The sequence below is a fragment of the Tubulanus polymorphus genome, chromosome 2 (genome assembly GCF_964204645.1).
Source record: "Tubulanus polymorphus chromosome 2, tnTubPoly1.2, whole genome shotgun sequence".
In the NCBI taxonomy this organism is placed as follows: Eukaryota; Metazoa; Nemertea; class Palaeonemertea; order Tubulaniformes; family Tubulanidae; genus Tubulanus; species Tubulanus polymorphus.
The window spans coordinates 19,188,399-19,207,414 of NC_134026.1; the positions used below are offsets into that span (position 1 = coordinate 19,188,399).

Consider the following 19,016-nt stretch of genomic DNA (forward strand, 5'->3'; position numbering starts at 1 on the left):
GTTTTTGATAAACAGGAGAGAATGTTATGTTAAGAAAATGCATTACGGTGACATATGGTGACAAGGCTCTCATGCCATGTATCTCAAATACAACTATCAATGAAACATTACTTGTTGTCACCTATTAGATCTGATGGGCTGGTCTTCAGTGAAAATTGTTTCAATACATGTATTTTCAAATATACTTGATATACTTGATATACGATTTTGCGTACAGGGGGTAGGGGATTGAAACATTCAAGTTTTATGCGTACGTAATAGATGAACGATCCCTTAACGTGAACAACATTTTTTTTTAGAGAACAAATTTGCACAAATCTAACTCAAATTCAATGTTAATACCAAATTCGTTGTGCCATGTGTGTTTTATCGTCCCCAACCGTGACATTATAAAGTACTTTTAGTATAGATGATCTGATGTAACGAAATACATTCAATGTTTATTAGAGATTATATTTTATTAATAAAATGTGCGTGATAGATATAAAAAAAACGTTGTTGTTCTGAAATAGTTGATATTTCCAGTTGTTGAATGGTTACCATCATCATCGCTGCCATCTATGGTATTCCGCGGACTTCACCGCCCCGCATTTCGACCAAAAGATATTTCAGTAAAGTATATTATATTCATGTGGGGTAATCTGTCATACTAGGGTAAATGTTGGCAGGGAACAAATCGTGGTGGATTAGCTTCTTAATCCGTTTCTAAACTTTTAAGTTTATGCACTGTTGGAGGAAACGTGGCGATGCGCTTAATCTGACCGCCAAAAGAACGCGTCACATGGCACAAAGAAAATTCAGGATTGGCCGTTCGCCGTTTTATTTAACCATAGAACTCGAGTTCTATGATTTAACCAACTGTGTGTGACTTTTCTTCATCGACAAAAAACCCTTTAATTATCTATTTTTTTTCTTAAGTTGGTCATTTTGCAGGCCTACCAGCCGCAAATACCCTATAGCTGAACTCCCCTTAAAACATGCTGAATCAGAAAGTCGTCAAACCAGCAGCGGCCCCAGGGCTACAAGGTGATATTAACGCTTTGTTTTGTCGAAAGAGAGTTCAAGGCCTTCATGACGCGTGGCTATAAAATGATAATCGTGCCGCCCGTGTACAACACTTACTTATTGAACCACGAAAAAGGCCGGTCTCGTTTGAATAAGGAGCCGCGATTTGTTACGAGACTTATTTTCCTTTCCAGATTCATCAGCTTTAATACAAACGATTAATGTTGCGTAATAAGAAAAATTACTGCTGAGGAATTATTTCTTATCGTAGTTCTAAAGCTTTGTTAAGCAAATGAAATCTTTTTCACAACAACTGCGCTGAAAAATCGAAGTAGATTTCCAACAATTTGAAGTCGTTAACTTTCGGATATTTCATAGAAGATCGGGCCATACTATCGATTCGAAGCAAATAGGAAAGGTTTGAAAAAAAATATCGAAACTTATGAGCTGCGGTCGTTAGGGCTATTAGATATCTGGATGGTGAAACGTAGCCATAGTTCACTTCTGTCCAGGGTATGCGGCATTCAGTGCATCGGTAGCTGTATCGTTTGATAAATGTGCAGGTACTTTGCTACGATGTAGACTTATATATATACGATGTATATATATATATATATATATATATATATATATATATATATATATATATATATATATATATATATATATATATATATATATATATATATATATATATACTAAAACATGTATTAGCTTCGAGTAATCACTTGACGAATGATTACTCCAAGATGACTGCAGCCAGATATGATAATTCAGAATGTGTGATGGCTACACCTAAACCTGAAGTTATAATCTTCATATGTTCTGTTCAAGAATATCATTTTGATGATTTAGGTTCGATGCAATTATGGCTATATGTGGACTAAAGAATATTTATGGCGAGTTATTATGTCGACACCGAATAGGAGCTTTGAAATGTTGCTTTCCTATTTTATGATGAGTTGTATTGTCAACATTAAATTCAAAATTGTTCGCCATAATTCTAAATTCACGCTTCCCAGGGGACTCGGTCGCCATCTACGACGTGAAAAAATATGTACTCTTTATCCAGAAATGATTTACGTTCAGACAATAACTCAAACCAGACAAGATAGAACACTGCGATTGATAAATATGTCATCTGAAGTGAATTTAAAATTTTGAAAATAACTCAACGTAAAATGTGTTACGAAAAAATGTTAAAAATTCAAAATAATTTAACGTTTAGAAAATACATAACCTGAAATCAAAAATATCTACCAAAACATTTGTTCAGTTTTCTTAAGAATGATGTCTGCAAGATGTCTCCCTACGATGGAGTAAGCTTCGAGTGAAGTTAATTTTCTACTGCCGAAAAAAAAAACCCGACGTCGCGAGTTGAGAAAGCACGTTAATTTATGCGCGTCTGCAGCCGTTTTATTTTCCAACCGTTTTATTTTCGTCTTACTTGGATTCTTTTTTCTATCGGACTTTATCTATTTGTGTGATCTTCTTATTAATATACCAACCACCGCCCGCCCGTACAAACACACACACAAACACGCACGCATACTCAAATACATAAATGTTATGTAATTATTTGGGATGATGTAAATGTCTGGCATTTAGAACATGGCGATTTTCATTGCTGGAATTTGTAGGACAAGTACGACACGGAATGCGAAGTGTCCTGTTTCATATTCGCTCCGCGAAGTATGCAGTTAGTAGCAGCAAACATTTCCACTGTATATATGCAAGCCACGACAAATGCAACGCCTTCGAATCGAGAGTTTATCTCCGAAAAGCGCGGACCCTATAACCCCTGAGCGTTCTGGTCGGTTTTTGTTTTCGAATTAAACACATTTGTCAAGAGATTATTCGGCTCACTTTGACGCCGGTGGCGGACTGTTCGTCGAAGGAAATCTGGATTGGTTTGTGTGCTTAGACTTTTACATACGAACTTTCGTCACCGTCAGTCTTTTTGCCACACCGCGCGTGGAATACGTATACATAAATATATTTGCCTGAGGGTGTACGAAGTACTAATTTGGACACCGGATTGTAATCGGCGGTTTGAGTTGATTTCGTTTATTATTAAACCGTATATACTATTTGCGATCATCTTGTCGAGTCGAATCACAAGACAGAAGGTTCTTTAGAAAAAAATTTTGATTAAGCGCCCTTTAAGCAGGGTCAGTAGATTACTCGCCCGATTCTTTTTACCGGTGCTCCGGGCTTGATGTACGGTTTTTATGTACGGTTTTGACGAGAGGCATATTCTATATAACGCGCTTCTCGATTTGAGGTGAGAAATAAAGCCGGTATACTGAGACACCACTCGCTCATAGAATCGCCGCCGCGGTTGCAACAACTAACGTCACCTCGGTCGAAAAACGTCTGAAGATAATGCCGCACCGCGAAGAGCGAATTGCGCAAAAATGTTATGAGAAAAAACCCACGGGATGTTGATGCAACCGCGTGATATTTCTGTTTACGCCGCGATAAGGTGATGTCGTCATCAATGTGTAACCACGAAACGCGCGTAGGATTCTACAATTTCCACATTCCAGTTTACACCACCCTAATCGTTCGCACGCGTAATTAGCTCTATCAAGTGGACTAAGTTATTTCGCGTTACCGGTAGTTATTAAAGTTTCAATCGGAATTAATATGTGTTATTCACCACTACAACGGACTGTTTAGCATTCTTCTCGACTTCTTCCGGTCGGCTTCCTTTTACTGAAAAAAAACGAAACAATAGCGACATCGTCATCGTTTTCGATAACGTTTCGAAGAAGTTACGTTTAAATGGGCGTTTTAAGATCGGTAAGAAGATGAGGAGGATTTCTGAATTTCGTATTTGTATTTCGTAGTCGTTGCGTTGCTCTTTCAGTTTGATGACGTCGAAAACGCGCCGATCGCTATAACGCGGCGTCGGTACGTTTGCTATCAATCTACCGAGCTTGAAACGATCAAGAGCCTACGCCGAACAGACGATGATAGCTTTACGCTATAAAAGACGTAATTGAACATAAAATTTTCATTATTCACCGAGAAACGACGAGTCGTGCGTTCTATCGATCGTATACTGATTGATGAGGCGAACAATTTTTGCCAAAAACTGATGAGTCTATGATGCTATATACGCAACGGTAAACGGTTTATCGGCGCAGTCACTCCGTTGAGATTTTCGGCGAAACTTTGTGTGCGAATTTCAAACGATATTTTTGGATAGGCCTAGTATGCGTTAGTGAACATGTTCAGACGGACTGATCGTGAGCTAAGGGCCTCATCAGCGAAGACACAGAGTCTGGAGTTTTTCAATAGTCTTGCGCAGATCGATTTGTCAAGTTGATCGGGATGTACCACCGGGTGTTTATATTGTCAATTGTGAATATGGTTCTAATTTCTGTGGGCGAAGGATTAGATCGCAAGAAAATGGACGGCGGATCGTATCGTAGGTACGGCGTAGGTGGCCACATGCCGATGGGAGCCAGCCCGAGATACGAACCGCTGATGCGTAAGGACGTGTACAAACGCTTACAGGGCCTTGATGATCGCTTGATCTGGCTGTTGATCAGTCATAGGAACGTTTCGGCGACCGTCCAGCGAACGGACCACAGAATCCACAGAATAAATCATCGCTTGAACAGCATCCGCGAAACTGAATCTATACGCGAGTCGAAACTAGAACAATTGAGCGAAAAAATATCTAGACAAAATAAAGAAATTTCCAAGTTAAGATACGACAACGCCAAGTTAAAACAAACGTTGGATAGGTTATCGCATATTGTAGATAGATTAAATGTCGGAAAGTCTGGAGATTCCGTGGTGACAACTGCTTCGCCCGCTGTCAACTCTTTACCTGAGGTCGAACCGACAAAGCCTCGTCTGCCAAAAGGTAATTATTTTCTTCGTTTCTTTAAGTAGATAGTTTAAACTCAATGAACGAAACTCGGTGTTCGTTTTGGTTCTGGATTCTGCGAGCACATTTCGCTGCGCTACTGGTTTATAGTACTGTTGTTTCGACAATGATAATTATTACATGGTTAATGCAATGCAGTCCCAGGCCCGCGTGCGATTAATATGATTATTGCTTTTAAAGTGGCTGATTCACTCCAGGGTATCCGTTCATTTATGTGTCAATATGTCGCTACCGTATGGCAGTATTTAGCCGTTAATAACGCCATGCCCGATGTAGGTATATCTCACCCAATACCTGGAAACTATATGATGATACATATATAATACTAATTGATCTAACCGAAATCGTCGTGAAACCATATGATACTTTTTGAAAATTGGACATAACAGAAAAAGCGGTAGCAACTATACGTATAATAACGGAGCAGAATTGTTGAGTGCATTCCGTTTAATTTTCATCGGCTTTCTGGGTGGCCCAGTGACCAAAGAAATGCTCAATTGTCCTTCTTAAGCAAATGCGTCGAAGTAAAGTACACTGCGTATGGCAAGCTACTATTGAGACGGCTCACGTGAATAATGAACCGATTAACGTACAACGACTAAACTTCGACACCACCGGAGAAATTTGCATCTTTTTTCACTGAATGACTCTGTTGTTTGCCTTTACTCGCCTCGATAAAAAGAGGTCAATGGAGAGGGACCTTTAGAGTCGCAGTCTCTAATAATGACCAAATTGAATGTCTAAACTACAGTCCGCGTCTGTTGACAGTCACTTTGTCACATACATATATGAAATATTCGAACTGACGCCTTTGGTTGTCCGCGGGGTGTACCATAAAGACTTGCGGAACCTTTTGAATATTTCAACTATTCTCTCTTTTTCTAATTTATACATATATACATGTATTTTCTTATTCTATGAAAAAAGTCATATTCTCGATATCATTCGGGCAACTATACTATCGTCTTGTGAGGCCTTGATGATTGTCCAAATCAAACCAAAGAAACTTGAATATTCAACAACAAAAATTCCTCGACACTGAGAGACAATAAGAGCTAACTTTTAACAAGACAGGCATTGTTACTGATTTACTCGGCTACGTAAAAAGGACGCACGTATTATTACATGTATTATTAAATTTTTTATCGTGGAAATCGGGACACAATATTTTCTGTATTGTCGCATTGCCGTTCCAGTCTGATACATCCCCACAAAAGACGAACGACAGCAGAAAGGCGTGTGATGAACAGGCGTATGGTGCCTTGTAAGAGTATCAGAAACCACGCCCTGAACTATATATACTTATCACGCAGGAGCGATGTAAATTCATGTAAAACAAAGTATATGTGCCTTTTTCACTTTTTCATACAGTTGAATTCCCCGTTCCGAAATATCCAGTACAAAGTATTCGATACGCATGAAATAGGAGGCCATCAAAAAACAGATATATTTTGATTTCTTTTAATAAAAATCAACACTAGCGCATTATTTCGTGTTTAAATCTTTCGCCATTTCGCGTTGGGTTAGAATCGTCGTACTTAATAATTAAAACACATAGGTACTCTGGCAGGCGAGCTTGTACTCGTTGCCTCTTTGCGGCGTCCGCCCTTGATGGCATTCGCGAGTTCACGACCTCCATTCCAGGCACCAGAATGATAATATTATTCCATTAATATTATCATCATTATGGCCATTTTCATATTTAAAGTAAAGACCCGTATGATAATTTTATATCGTCGACGAGCCTCTTTATATGAATTGTTCTTAACCCGGGCATTTTTTATTTGATCTCACAGACGCGCGTTTATATATATATATATATATATATATATATATATATATATATATATATATATATATATATATATATATATATATATATATATATATATATATATATATATATATATATATATATATATATATATATATATATATATATACCTATATATTCAAACGCGCGTCTGTGAATATATATATATATATATATATATATATATATATATATATATATATATATATATATATATATATATATATATATATATATATATATATATATATATATACATATTAGAGCCTATATGATATATTAGAGCCTACATAGAAAAAAATACTAGAGTGATTGTAATTCATTAGGTGGGTGGTCGAAGCGATCAGAATGCCTATCGTATATGCATTACAACGTCACGTATGTTGAATAACACATCAAAAAACTATTCAATACCGAAATCATCGAACAATTTTAAACAGTAGTGCGCTATACATGTAGCAAGGTCGTCTGCGTAATTTTCGTACCCGAAAGAGGTCAACGTTTACTTGTACCCTATTGTCACAAAGACCACCAGTCTCATTATTCCACTCAACGACTTGTTTTTTGAAATATCAAACCTATGTGTGTATCATAATTATCGAGGCCTTGTTTTCATCGACCATTTAAGGGCAATTTGGTCTGGCTGCAAATTGCCTGCTCGTCCTCAATCTATCGAGCTTTTTTCTGTATTGTTATCATTGTATTCACGACGCGTTGACGATCGCGCGTATAATTTTTACCCCATGTTTTTGCTGGCAAAAAACCTTGTTTTTCATTAGAACTGTTGAGATCAATCGAATAACAACGTTTTTATTACCACCGACTGTATCAACTGCGGCGGCTTTTTAAATTTTGATCGACTGTTTTACCATTTTGTCATCTGCAATATTTCCAATATTAATAATAGTACCCCACGCTCAAAGCGCTGTCTCTGGGAAATACTTCAAAAAGAGACGTGTCTTTAGAGAGTTGCGAAATGTTTCTTCATCAACCGAACGGATGGAGATTGGTAGTCAGTTCCAAAGGTAGGGTCCACAAGTGGAAAATGCACGCCGTATTTATAATTTTAGAACGAGGAACCATTTAAAGTAAAGTAGATGCCTCATCAACCATACGTTATAGTTCTGACAAGTAAAATGGCCCAGAGCAATGGATACAACGGTCACAGTTGACAAAATGACAATATTTTGCCCCATTCGATGCGTTCCATTTTCACATCCTCGTTTGACCTATTCGTCAATTTCTGAATGATGACTCGGTTGGAGCTAAAATCGGAAATGGTGACTGAAATAAAATGGGCCGAGATGAGACGAAAGGGAAGTTTCGAAAGGTCATTTGCCTGGCCACAAAACCATAATTCTCGAAATAGAAAATACTTTTTTCAAATATGTAGATTCAAAGCTCAATACAAAAATCGGAAATGGTGATGAAAATAAAATGGGCCGAGGACATTAGAAAATTTTGGAAAGGTCATATCCCTGACCACAAAACCATAATTCGCGAAATTTTTCAAATATGTAGATTTGAAGTTCAATCCAATTTACTCTGAGGAGTGTTCGAGAGGTTTCGACGTGTATCTATCAACCAGTTCGATTATCATCGTCTATGAACGATCCCCGATGGAAATATCACCTCAAGTGCCGTCTCAATCGCGATCGCGTTATCACCGCGCAAAACGGCTCCGCTATCTATACTTACTCGTACTACAACAGTTGCAAACATCGTTGCTGTTGATATTGCGCGGCGTGGGGAGAGGTAGGAAGCAAACATTTGAAGTTATTGCTACCCGGGGCCTGTTGCTGACGGTATCAGTTTCTTGAACATTTTTCATCGTAACCGGCTTGAATATCGAGTATTGATGATTAAAAATATTATGTAGTACGTACAGATACCGGCTGGCTGATTCCAGGGCCCCGAATTTAGGATAATTTGAAGGTGTGGAATAAGAGGAAGGGCTCGAATTAAGCTGCTACGCCAAATGAGTTAGAAATGGAGTTAGCGTTTTTTCTAGATACAATTTCCGAGAGGATGAGCGTCAAATATACAGCCTTCAACGATATCTGTATGTATCGACAAAAAAGCGCAAACAACCTCGATGATGGGAAGGTAGGGGCTTAAACTCTGAAGAAATACCGCTTCTGCTCAATGGGAAGGCAGGGGTCCAAACTCTAAGAAAAAGATCCCGCTACTGTCGGATTCATTTTGGCACGATTCATATTTATTTTAGATTGAATATAAACCCTCAACTGCAACCAAACCATGCATTTCTATACATTCTATAGGATGTCACGACTTGGTCGTTTATACTTTGAAATGCAGCATGGTGGATCACTCTTATAGGTTACTTCATAATTTGGGATTGATTCACCAGCCAAACAAGATTGCGTCGTATGAATCTCACGAAGTAACTGTATAATGATGAAACCCGCTAACAATAACCAAACTTCTTGAAATGGGACTGTCACATTATCATTTGCCACTAATAGAAAAATCAAATTGCGATACAATTGAAACAAGAACACTGTCTCGAAAGTTTATTGATGCCTTGAAGAAGAATAACCCAAAGATGTCACCTAATACTATCGACGATGAATACAATATTAAGCATCAATTAAGTCATTTTAAATTTGAATTGCCGGCTTAACCAGGCTAGCCCCGATATTGATGACATAATTTTAAATTGGGAATTCTTATTTTCTATTTGATAAACTTTCGTGTCGTTTAGATAATGGTTTTTGATTGGATGCGCCATGTATGATCGATAATTATAGTTATGTATTGCAATATATCCGCTTTATATAGAAAACTGATATCCGCAATTATCGCGAAAACGAATATCAGAAAAATATATCTATAAAAATAGAACGACATTGAGAGTAAGAGTGACTGACCAAGCCCAATGGGTTGAGCCCGAAGTAACTTTCAACGATGACGTCATGAATACTGAAGATAAACATATGTATATACAGCAAACTAAAACTGAGATCTTAATCCCAAAGAACAATCAAAAGTCAGACCTAACACATGTTTAATTGCGAATTTGGTAATTTTCAAGTGAATTTAAGGTAGCTTTGGCACATGTTTCGTTACGTTGCATCAAAGTGAATACTGGAATGGGTAACAATTCAGATGTAACCATCGGAGGCGAAGCAATTGATCATCGTATGTCCTTACAGTGCCTTTCCAAGCATATGGCAACGCAACATATCAAACAGATAGATATAGACCTTCTACTAATGATACAGATAATCAAAATATGGGTAGGGATGAATATAGAGCCATAAAGTAAAATGTAAATGAAAATGGATTTCTCAGTCCATTACCACTCCTTTCGACAGGACTTCACTGCGATTAAGCCCATAAAACACGAACGGATTCCTGATAAAGCCCGTGCACTCTCCGTAATCACAGTGTAAGCCAAGCGTTCATATACGTTTATAAGCCACTCCGCAGTGTTTGATCTCATAAATTTCTAAATTTGCGGATGCAAGTTAATGTTTATTGAGAAAAGCGCCGAGTCAAAAATGCCGAAAATGCGTCGATTTGTACAAGGCCTATTTAGGACACTAATCGTTGACACTCTTCCGTCGAAGTGTAATTAGCGGATTGTAGATAGGATAATGACAATCCAAATAATTTCAGATCACCCAGTTGGCAGGTTTTCGCGATGATTAAGCAATTCCTATATACAATCGACAAACATGAACTGACATTTTGGACGTCAACACGGTGTGTGAAAATATCGATATATTTGAAATGAATCCGTGATTCAAAACAACGGCCGCCCTATAGCTACACCTGAAGGGGATGTAAAATGGTAACTCTCAGGCGGGTCGAGGTAACGTCTCTAAAGCCGACATATACGTATCTCGAGAACGCTGGGTTTTAATTATTTCGAGGTCGCCTTTGTTTCACGGCCAAAATATCAATTAGCTGTCGAGCAAATGACGACCTTTTAATTTCCGTGCGTGATTTTCATTAACAGGTTCATTACGTGGGAAACATTAGCCCTAATGTTGTCCTCGACGAAGACATTGATTTTCACTCGACGTCTCCGGTTTCGAATCATTTCATAAGACGGTTACATTTCTTACATTAAAATACGTATATTCTTAAATGCGTATATATACGCCAAGAAAGCGATTGTGGGCTAATTCTACAGAAATAGAATATGTATACAACAAGTGAATATCTTTGCGCGTTCACTTTATTTCCACAGACATAGGCCTACCTCATTACCAAGTCATTGTCATGAGATCACAAACGACGTTTCGAAACGTTTGATCGTTTGAAGTGTCTTCCCGATGAAACAGGTTATACATGCACACATATCCTTCGAAATAGCAATAACCATAATAGTTTCATTTTTTTCTAATTCTATTATCTCGGGCATTAGTGCATAAACCAACCTACTTCAATATTCTTGGATTTAAGAGCACGGTTCACATCCTTTTTTATTTCTTGGCAGTTCGGAAACCCGGCCTCATATATTGATTCAAGGGCACCGTTTACAATACTAAAGTTGCACTTAAAAAATCATTAATGATGTCGTTTGATCTTTGCTCTTATTTGTTCTTTATCGGCCAAAACATTACGATTAAAAGTCATGAGTGAATTTTCTAAAATAGATTATTTCCCTCTCCTAAGATTTCCTGAAATAAATATCTAGAAATGAGGGTCCTTATTATCTTCTAAATGGAGCGGAGGTTGTGGGATTTCAAAGAACATTTCACTTATCAAAGAACCCATTTGTCCCATGAATATCACTTTTAGGTGCTGAAGAAACCCCAGGTTTCCTGGAAGAACCATTTGTTCTAAGCGTGCGGTATAGGAGCTGATATCAGCTGCCTAATTTGGGGACCCTCGTTGGAGCGGAAATCGTCCGAATCGATCAGTCTCGCCGCTTTTCACCACTTTCTCCTCGCGACGAAGAATAATAGTTTTTCGGATCGGTTTTTTTGCGGAAGTACGCGGATGAATAACACAATATACGGCGAGGCCGCGATCGATCTTCTATCCTGCGATCAGACGAGAACAAACATCGTCGACGTAGGTCGGAAGCGCGAACCTTTGATCGATATGTAGACAATCTAACAGGTTGCTACAGCAGAGGTTTATGTAGTTAATCTTTCATAGTGCGCAGACGAATGATCAATTTCAATGAATTTATCGAGTGCATTTGTAAAGTTCAGCGGACTTCGTCGAATATTCAAATAATGAAATATTCAACTTTTTACTGGGCCTCTTTAATTTCAGAGACATCGCCCATGACTCTGTCCTTGTTGACATCGCCAATCCTTCATTCATGCATATTTTTACTAATGCCCTCTTATTTATTGAGGCGGATTATAGCACGACTTTCATTCTTTAGAAACCCGTTGTCCCGTGTCATCGCTCTTAACGGTTCATTATAATTCCAGACGACTTTGCCGTGGGAATTCATGTCCGCCAGACCCGAATCAAATCATATATATAAATGTGTGTTATTAGTTCAGATATTGTAATTATTTATGATTATAAAATGATAACTTTCATCGAAGTATTCTCCAGTCGGCAGTCTGAGAATCATATTAAGTGATTCATTTAGCTTTTCGCGGTCGACTTTTCATCTTCATATGTACTGTATACGCAATGTTACAAAACACATGTTCGCCAAGGGTGGCATATCTTGATCCGACTGCGAACACTCTTGAACGATCAAAACCGAGGAGTATATAGCGTATCGACGTATGTCTGGCGGTTTTAGTGTTAACTGGTTAACTAGCAAATCAAGAAATCGTTTGCCGAAGTCTTGCATCTATTGACCTCCGATTCCAGTTGAGCGTCTGCCGTATATTATGACACAGACAAATCACATCAAAACCAAACCCTGGGGCAATCCTGGTTTAATTAACCTATCAGTTTTCGGCGTTACGACTCGGAGGTTAGCGCAATGAGAACTGTCAGCGGGACATTCAAAAAGAAATCGCTTTGATGTAGATACACCGTCGACCACCCCTAAATATCCGCAGTTTTTCTAAACTTCTGTTGTAGAAAGTGATTTAAAGATCATATTCTCCCAACGGACTCGGTGGTTTTACGCTTTCTGATAATCAATTAGATACCCTTTAAAACCCAGATAAGTGGTTTTTGCATTCCTATTTGTCCGAAAAAATGGGTATTAAGCGAGCTTTGCTAAAACGTTAGTTCCACAACCGACCGTCACTAATTGTATGGTTTACGTACGTTTTCTAACACTTACACTTAAACTTTATTGTCAGTTAATAAACTTTTGACGAATAATACAAATTTTGATAGATCTTTATGGAAAACAACACTTTAACAGTCTGTACACCCGGAACATCACACGACAAGCAATCGTTTCCAAAGGTTTCCGTCAGCTTTTAGAAATCTAGAAATGTTTTGATCATAATTTTTTTTAACCATTAAATTTATGATTTATCTCGGCGGAACGATGCATAAAATACTTTCTAGTGATGTATCGAGATTTTTAAGGTTAGCATTTATGGGGCAGACTAAGTACGTAAAACATGGTACAAATGTTCAATTTGACTCATCATTACTAACGGCACAGGTTCGATTCTCATCCTGACCCGCCAGTTGAAATACCGGTAGCTAAACACTATTTCGTTTGTATCAATTTCAGACTGCCGTGATGTTTTTATTCAGAGTACTTCTCAATCACCAGGGAATTATTACGTTATGATTCAACCATCAGCGTCGCCAATACCTTTCCAAGTTTGCTGTCAGATAACCAATACGACAGGTAAGTTGTATCATTGACTAAAAATCGACGTTATAAATACAGTCCATGGTTGTAATGTACGTGTGCTCATTTCTGGGGACTGGAAAACACTCGTCAGAAGAACCTGAAGTGATATGGGTTGGACGCCTGTATTCATAAGACATCATCTACGAAGTAGAAATGTTAAGATTTTGGTTTTCATCTTTGTAATATGCCTGATGACAGGATTGCCAAAAATATGCTCAGTTGATCAAAACTCGATAAATGGTTATGAAAACTGGTGTAATTAAATGGGATGTCAGATCGAATATTTTTATTTGAATCGAGAGTTGTGTACTTTAAACGGAACTGCTATAAAAAAGATGTTTTTTTATGCGAAAGATTATTCCCCTTGGTGAATATATCTACGAAACGTTCCGAGTAAAACAAATAAGAGCTTGCAGACTCTTTAAAAACAGGTTCGGCACTAAAGACTTAGTTAAAAATTCAAGTTAAGTAGACGTAATCGGCCTTCAATTGCTTAGAATGGGAAATGGCATATATGCGGTCAATCGACGTAATAAAACTATTTGTTCCCGAGAATCTGATCTATCAAACATCCAGGTGTATCGCTCTTTTCTCATGGTATACTCTCCGTAGAAAACAACGAAAAACGTAGATAATATTGCACGCAACTAAAGATTGTATTTGAAATATTGAACCATTTCATTTCGTTTTTATTCAAAACATATCACATTATCGTTATCTTTCAGGGTGGACCGTGATACAGCGGAGGGTGGACGGCAGTGTGGATTTCTATAGGACCTGGGACGAATACAAGCGAGGATTCGGAAATCTAGAAACCGAGTTTTGGCTCGGCAACGATAGAATTCATCAAATCACTTCACAAGGTAAGAAATATCTATAGTACAAGTCGTGTAAATTTCGATTTAAATACTGAATGATATAAACAAGAAAACTAACTTCAAATTTTATTGACGCCTTGAAAAAATAACATATATTTTGCATAATATTCCCAAAAGTAAATAATATGACATGAATCATATGATATCAAGGATCAATAAAGTTATTTTGCATTTGAATATCTGTATATTTGTAAACCGCGCTGAAATGTATACGGAGCGCGGTATATAAGAAATAAATATTATTATCATCATTATATCGATAATTGAATTGACCGGCTACCAGTCTAGCCCCATATATTCATGACGTAGTGTACATCCTCTCAAAAATAATTGCAAAAATTTGTCAAAACTAAAATCAGATTTATGAAATATAGTCAATACAAAATAAATGCCAAGATTCACAATTGTAATTGCTATTTCTAAACACCAATATTGATGACGTAGTGCACATGAACCCACACAGAACCCATAACACATACTATCAATGTATTTAAATTGTTGTAACGATTTTTACGGCGGCAAAAAATCTTCCCCGAAAGAACTTCATATAATGAGGTTCTAAATGCTGGACTCACTAACTCTCTTCAATTTCGGTTTATTTGTAGGCGATTACAAACTGAGGATAGAACTAGAAACATGGGACGGGAATAGATACTTTGCCGAATATGATTCATTTAGTATTACGGACGAAGCTGACAAATATCGTTTGCGTATAAGTGGATACAAAGGAAATGCCGGTGATTCCCTGACGTCATATTGGGAGAACCACGATCAACAGCAATTTAGTACCAAAGACAGCGACCATGACAATAGGTTTTTCGACAATTGCGCGGAACAATATAAGGGTGCGTGGTGGTTCAAAAGTTGTTTCGAATCGCATCTAAACGGATTATATAAACACCAGGGAGGCCATGATAACTATTTCCAACGTGACGGTATACAATGGAATACGATCCATCTTCATTCCTCGTTGAAATACACTGCCATGATGGTGAAGCCAGTGGACCGAAAAGGCTCGAGAAAGTGAGAACAATTCGTTGTTTCTAAATGAGAAAATAAAACGAAACAATTCGATATGAGTGAAATACGAAACATTGATCGCACCACTATAGAATTTCTTGGTAGTAGAAGAATTTCAGGATTTCGCTTACAGTGATTGCATTTAAATACAACCATTAACTCCATCTATGCTTACAACGAAATTCCATAGCCTAAATATGGGTTATCAGTCGTCGTGGGAGCTCGAGAACGAGAGAACAGTGTTGTCAGGCGAATTAAAGAATGAAAAATGATCATGTGCTTCATTCAAACTTAAATGTGATATATAAGTGTACGTACGCAAAGTATATGTATGTGTGTGTATGTGTGACATTGTCTTTGTTGTGATCGGAACTTATTCCGCATTATAATTTGTTGGACTACCTCAGAATTTGTTATTCCCGAGTCCGGTAGAATTGCTGGGAACCGCGTATCACTTTTCGCTCGAATAGCCCAACCACCTGTCATCAGTTATTTTCATTCAATCTGTCTGCCACATATTTCCTTTTGACTACACCTATCGAAAATCGTTTGGCTTGATTTTATTGGTTCTTAAAGAATGAACGGAATGTTCGCCCATTAGAAACCGTGGGACTAACCTCTAAGGGCCCAATGCCCCGGGCTTTATCAGGGGCGGATCTAGGATTTTTGTAGGGGCGGGGTCCAGGGAAGTAAAAAGGGACCGCATTGAAATGTAACTGTATGGACGATGCAAGCTGCGTAGCGGCATAGCCCTCATGGCCAACGACCGTGAGGGGGTACTTGAAGGGGGTCTCCCCTTACGTTGACGATAGAAATTTTTTGAAATGTTAAGAAGAATTTTGTAAGATTTCCACGAGGATGAACGATGAATTCCATGAAATGAACCATAAATAATACACAATACCAATACCAGAATCGCAATACCATCATTTTGCGCTTGAAAAAAGATCACTTCGGATTTTTTGGGATATACTTCTTTAGGGACCTTAAGATTTAGGGGGTACGGACCCCTTCGCCCCCTCCCCCTAAATCCATCCTCGCTTACTATATATAAGATTTCAAAGAAGGCTTCTTCTTCCTCATATCACGAAATAAGTGCAAATCATAAATGAAACTCAGCAATTTCGATATTCATGGAGAAACTTCGATATAAGAGACCGGTGGTTGGGCGATTTCATTATGTAATATATTGTATATGAATAAACACGAAAACCAGCGTTTTTCCGGACAAAAAAGCTTGAGATTAGTAAACTAATTCTTCATTTAATCCAGCCCTTTTCGGATTCGGCTTCGATATCCAATTACGATACTGCGTGCATTTTTAAGAAAAAAACAAAATTAACAAATGCCTTGTGATGTGTAGTATGCCGTGGTCTCCTTTTCCGATACAAAATTCTGTATTCGACTTTCATTTCAAACAGAAATGCATATTTCACTACGGTGAAACCCCGTTATATTAATGAACTCGGATTCAACGATTCATTGGATATAACAAATACAGAATTTCGTCCCAAGTAAGAAAATTGGATTAGTTTCATACAGCGTGGATATAACGAACTATTGGTTATAACATGTTAGAGTCCGTGGTTAAAACGAACAGGTTTTCTTGTCTCGAGAAGTTCGTTGTAACGAAGTTCCACTGTAAATAATCAAATTCATCGGATTCACTGGATCAGATGCAGACGTGATTAGGGGAGGGCACATTGACACCCGTTCTAATTGAGTCACCATCGGTTTGCAGCTGCAGCGACGATTTTTCCTCAGGTTTTTTTTTGTAGCCACTGGTTTACCGACAATATTGTTGATATAACAGTAGCAAGGAGCTGGGAGGGAGTGTTGTAGCTGTAGCGAAGGATTTTAGATTGGGGCTATGTGAAAGGGTGGTTATTGTGCCCCGGTCTCCCTTAGTGCCAAATAACAATGAAACATGTTGAATATTCTCGTAAAATTTAACCTCGACACTCTCAAAAATCGTCACTGGAGCTATCAGCCGAGGAATAACGCTTTCTTCTCTGTTAACTCATGGACTCTTAAACGAACTTAGACTTTTAGAGTCATTTTAAAGTCCATGGTTAACTTACTCCGAGAGTTCTGTTCATCTGCCCCAACCCAGTATCGGGTAGAATGTATTGCTTCATGTTATCGAGGGGATCTTTCATCTTTGAGATGTTATCGAAGTTTTTCCTCGTCTGGTGACTGACGTGCCCTAGGCATCAGATCAGTAATGCTGGGTCCAGAAAGGTCATTTCACGTATGGATGACCGCCGGTATACACTGTCCCAATAAACCAAACTAACTTTATATCATAAGTCCAAAGAATTTGAAAATTCTGCGGGGTACAGGTGGTAATATTGTTCACTCTTCGTTTCTGGATTTATACAATTCACGGGACGAAACCGAACCTATTCTATCAGCCTTTATAAGGTTATATTTCTGGATCCCGTTTTTGTAAATATTTACGCACACGTATTGTACTTATTTATTACCTCAATACGATATAATGTGTTATTATTTATTGTCGTTATACTCGATCATAAAGTTCCAAAAGATATATGTGGCAATGTGCTGTCCGTAACGTTAAATATATCAACATCTTGTCGAATATAGATTCATCATTTTTCCTCATTGTCTCAAGACGTATAGCCATTCTGCAAATACGCCTTTTATACGTAGCAGGGTCGTATCTGCATTTGAATCTGGGGAAGGGATAAATCCCGAAAAAGGGGATGTTCATAGAAATAATATTTGCTAAAGGGTCACTTTTTCAAAATTCATCGTGGGGGGGGGGGGGGGCAACTGTCCCTCTCCTGCCCCTGTTAGGTACGGCCCTGTATAGTTTTATTTGGTGATTTCCGGTTCAACGGCTTCCTGGAACTGCCTTCTGTGGGCTTAAATTTGACTCTAATCTGTGTTAAGTTAAAAGAAATTTGGTAATCAACCATAATCAAACTTGACCAACAACTATGGAACTGGGCCATTATTCCTAATCTTATCTTGAATATTAACGAAATTTCGGGGTATATTAGGAGCTGTGTCTCACGAAAAAAATTTTCTATATCATTATTGTCTTCATCGCAGTCGAATTTTTTTTCATTCCCGGGTTTTCGTCCATTCGTTAAGTGTTTGTATCAACGTGAACATTAACGATTAATATTACAGAAATACGCTGGTCCAAAGTTGAATGATATAACGATTTAGATGAAAATCACGATCAAAATCAAAAGAACTCTCAAAAGGTGTGAGAGAGGATAAAGTGTGAGGGTTTTTTTGTTGTCGCTACATTTTGTTTCATTGATAAAAATACATCCGAAAAACGAAGAGAACCTCGCGTCTGCTTAGTATATTGAAATTAAATGTTTGCTGTTCGTCGTCTATTTGTTATCATTTCGTCTGAAAATAGAACATATATTCCATGGTTATGGTTGCTATCGCGTGGCGATATTCATCCATCCGTATAGATTCCCGTGGTTAAGATTAATTCGTAGAGGGGCGTAAGTTATGAAACCATCCTCAACGAAACCTATCTTGGGCATTATTAGAACAGGATACCATATTTTCAATAGATTATGCCATTTTGGCAACAAGCATGAAAATTTCAGAAACACAAGTTTCAAAGGAATTCAT

General features: G+C 37.9%; 1 protein-coding gene across 1 annotated transcript; it reads left to right on the top strand.

Moving 5' to 3' along the window:
* Window positions 1–3,836: 3,836 nt before the first annotated feature.
* Window positions 3,837–18,647, top strand: LOC141899832 (fibrinogen-like protein 1). Its single transcript, XM_074786391.1, has 4 exons — window positions 3,837–4,885; window positions 13,369–13,488; window positions 14,220–14,357; window positions 14,978–18,647. Exons 1-4 carry the CDS (start codon window positions 4,345–4,347, stop codon window positions 15,397–15,399), a joined length of 1,221 nt encoding a protein of 406 aa, XP_074642492.1. The 5' UTR covers window positions 3,837–4,344; the 3' UTR covers window positions 15,400–18,647.
* Window positions 18,648–19,016: the final 369 nt, after the last annotated feature.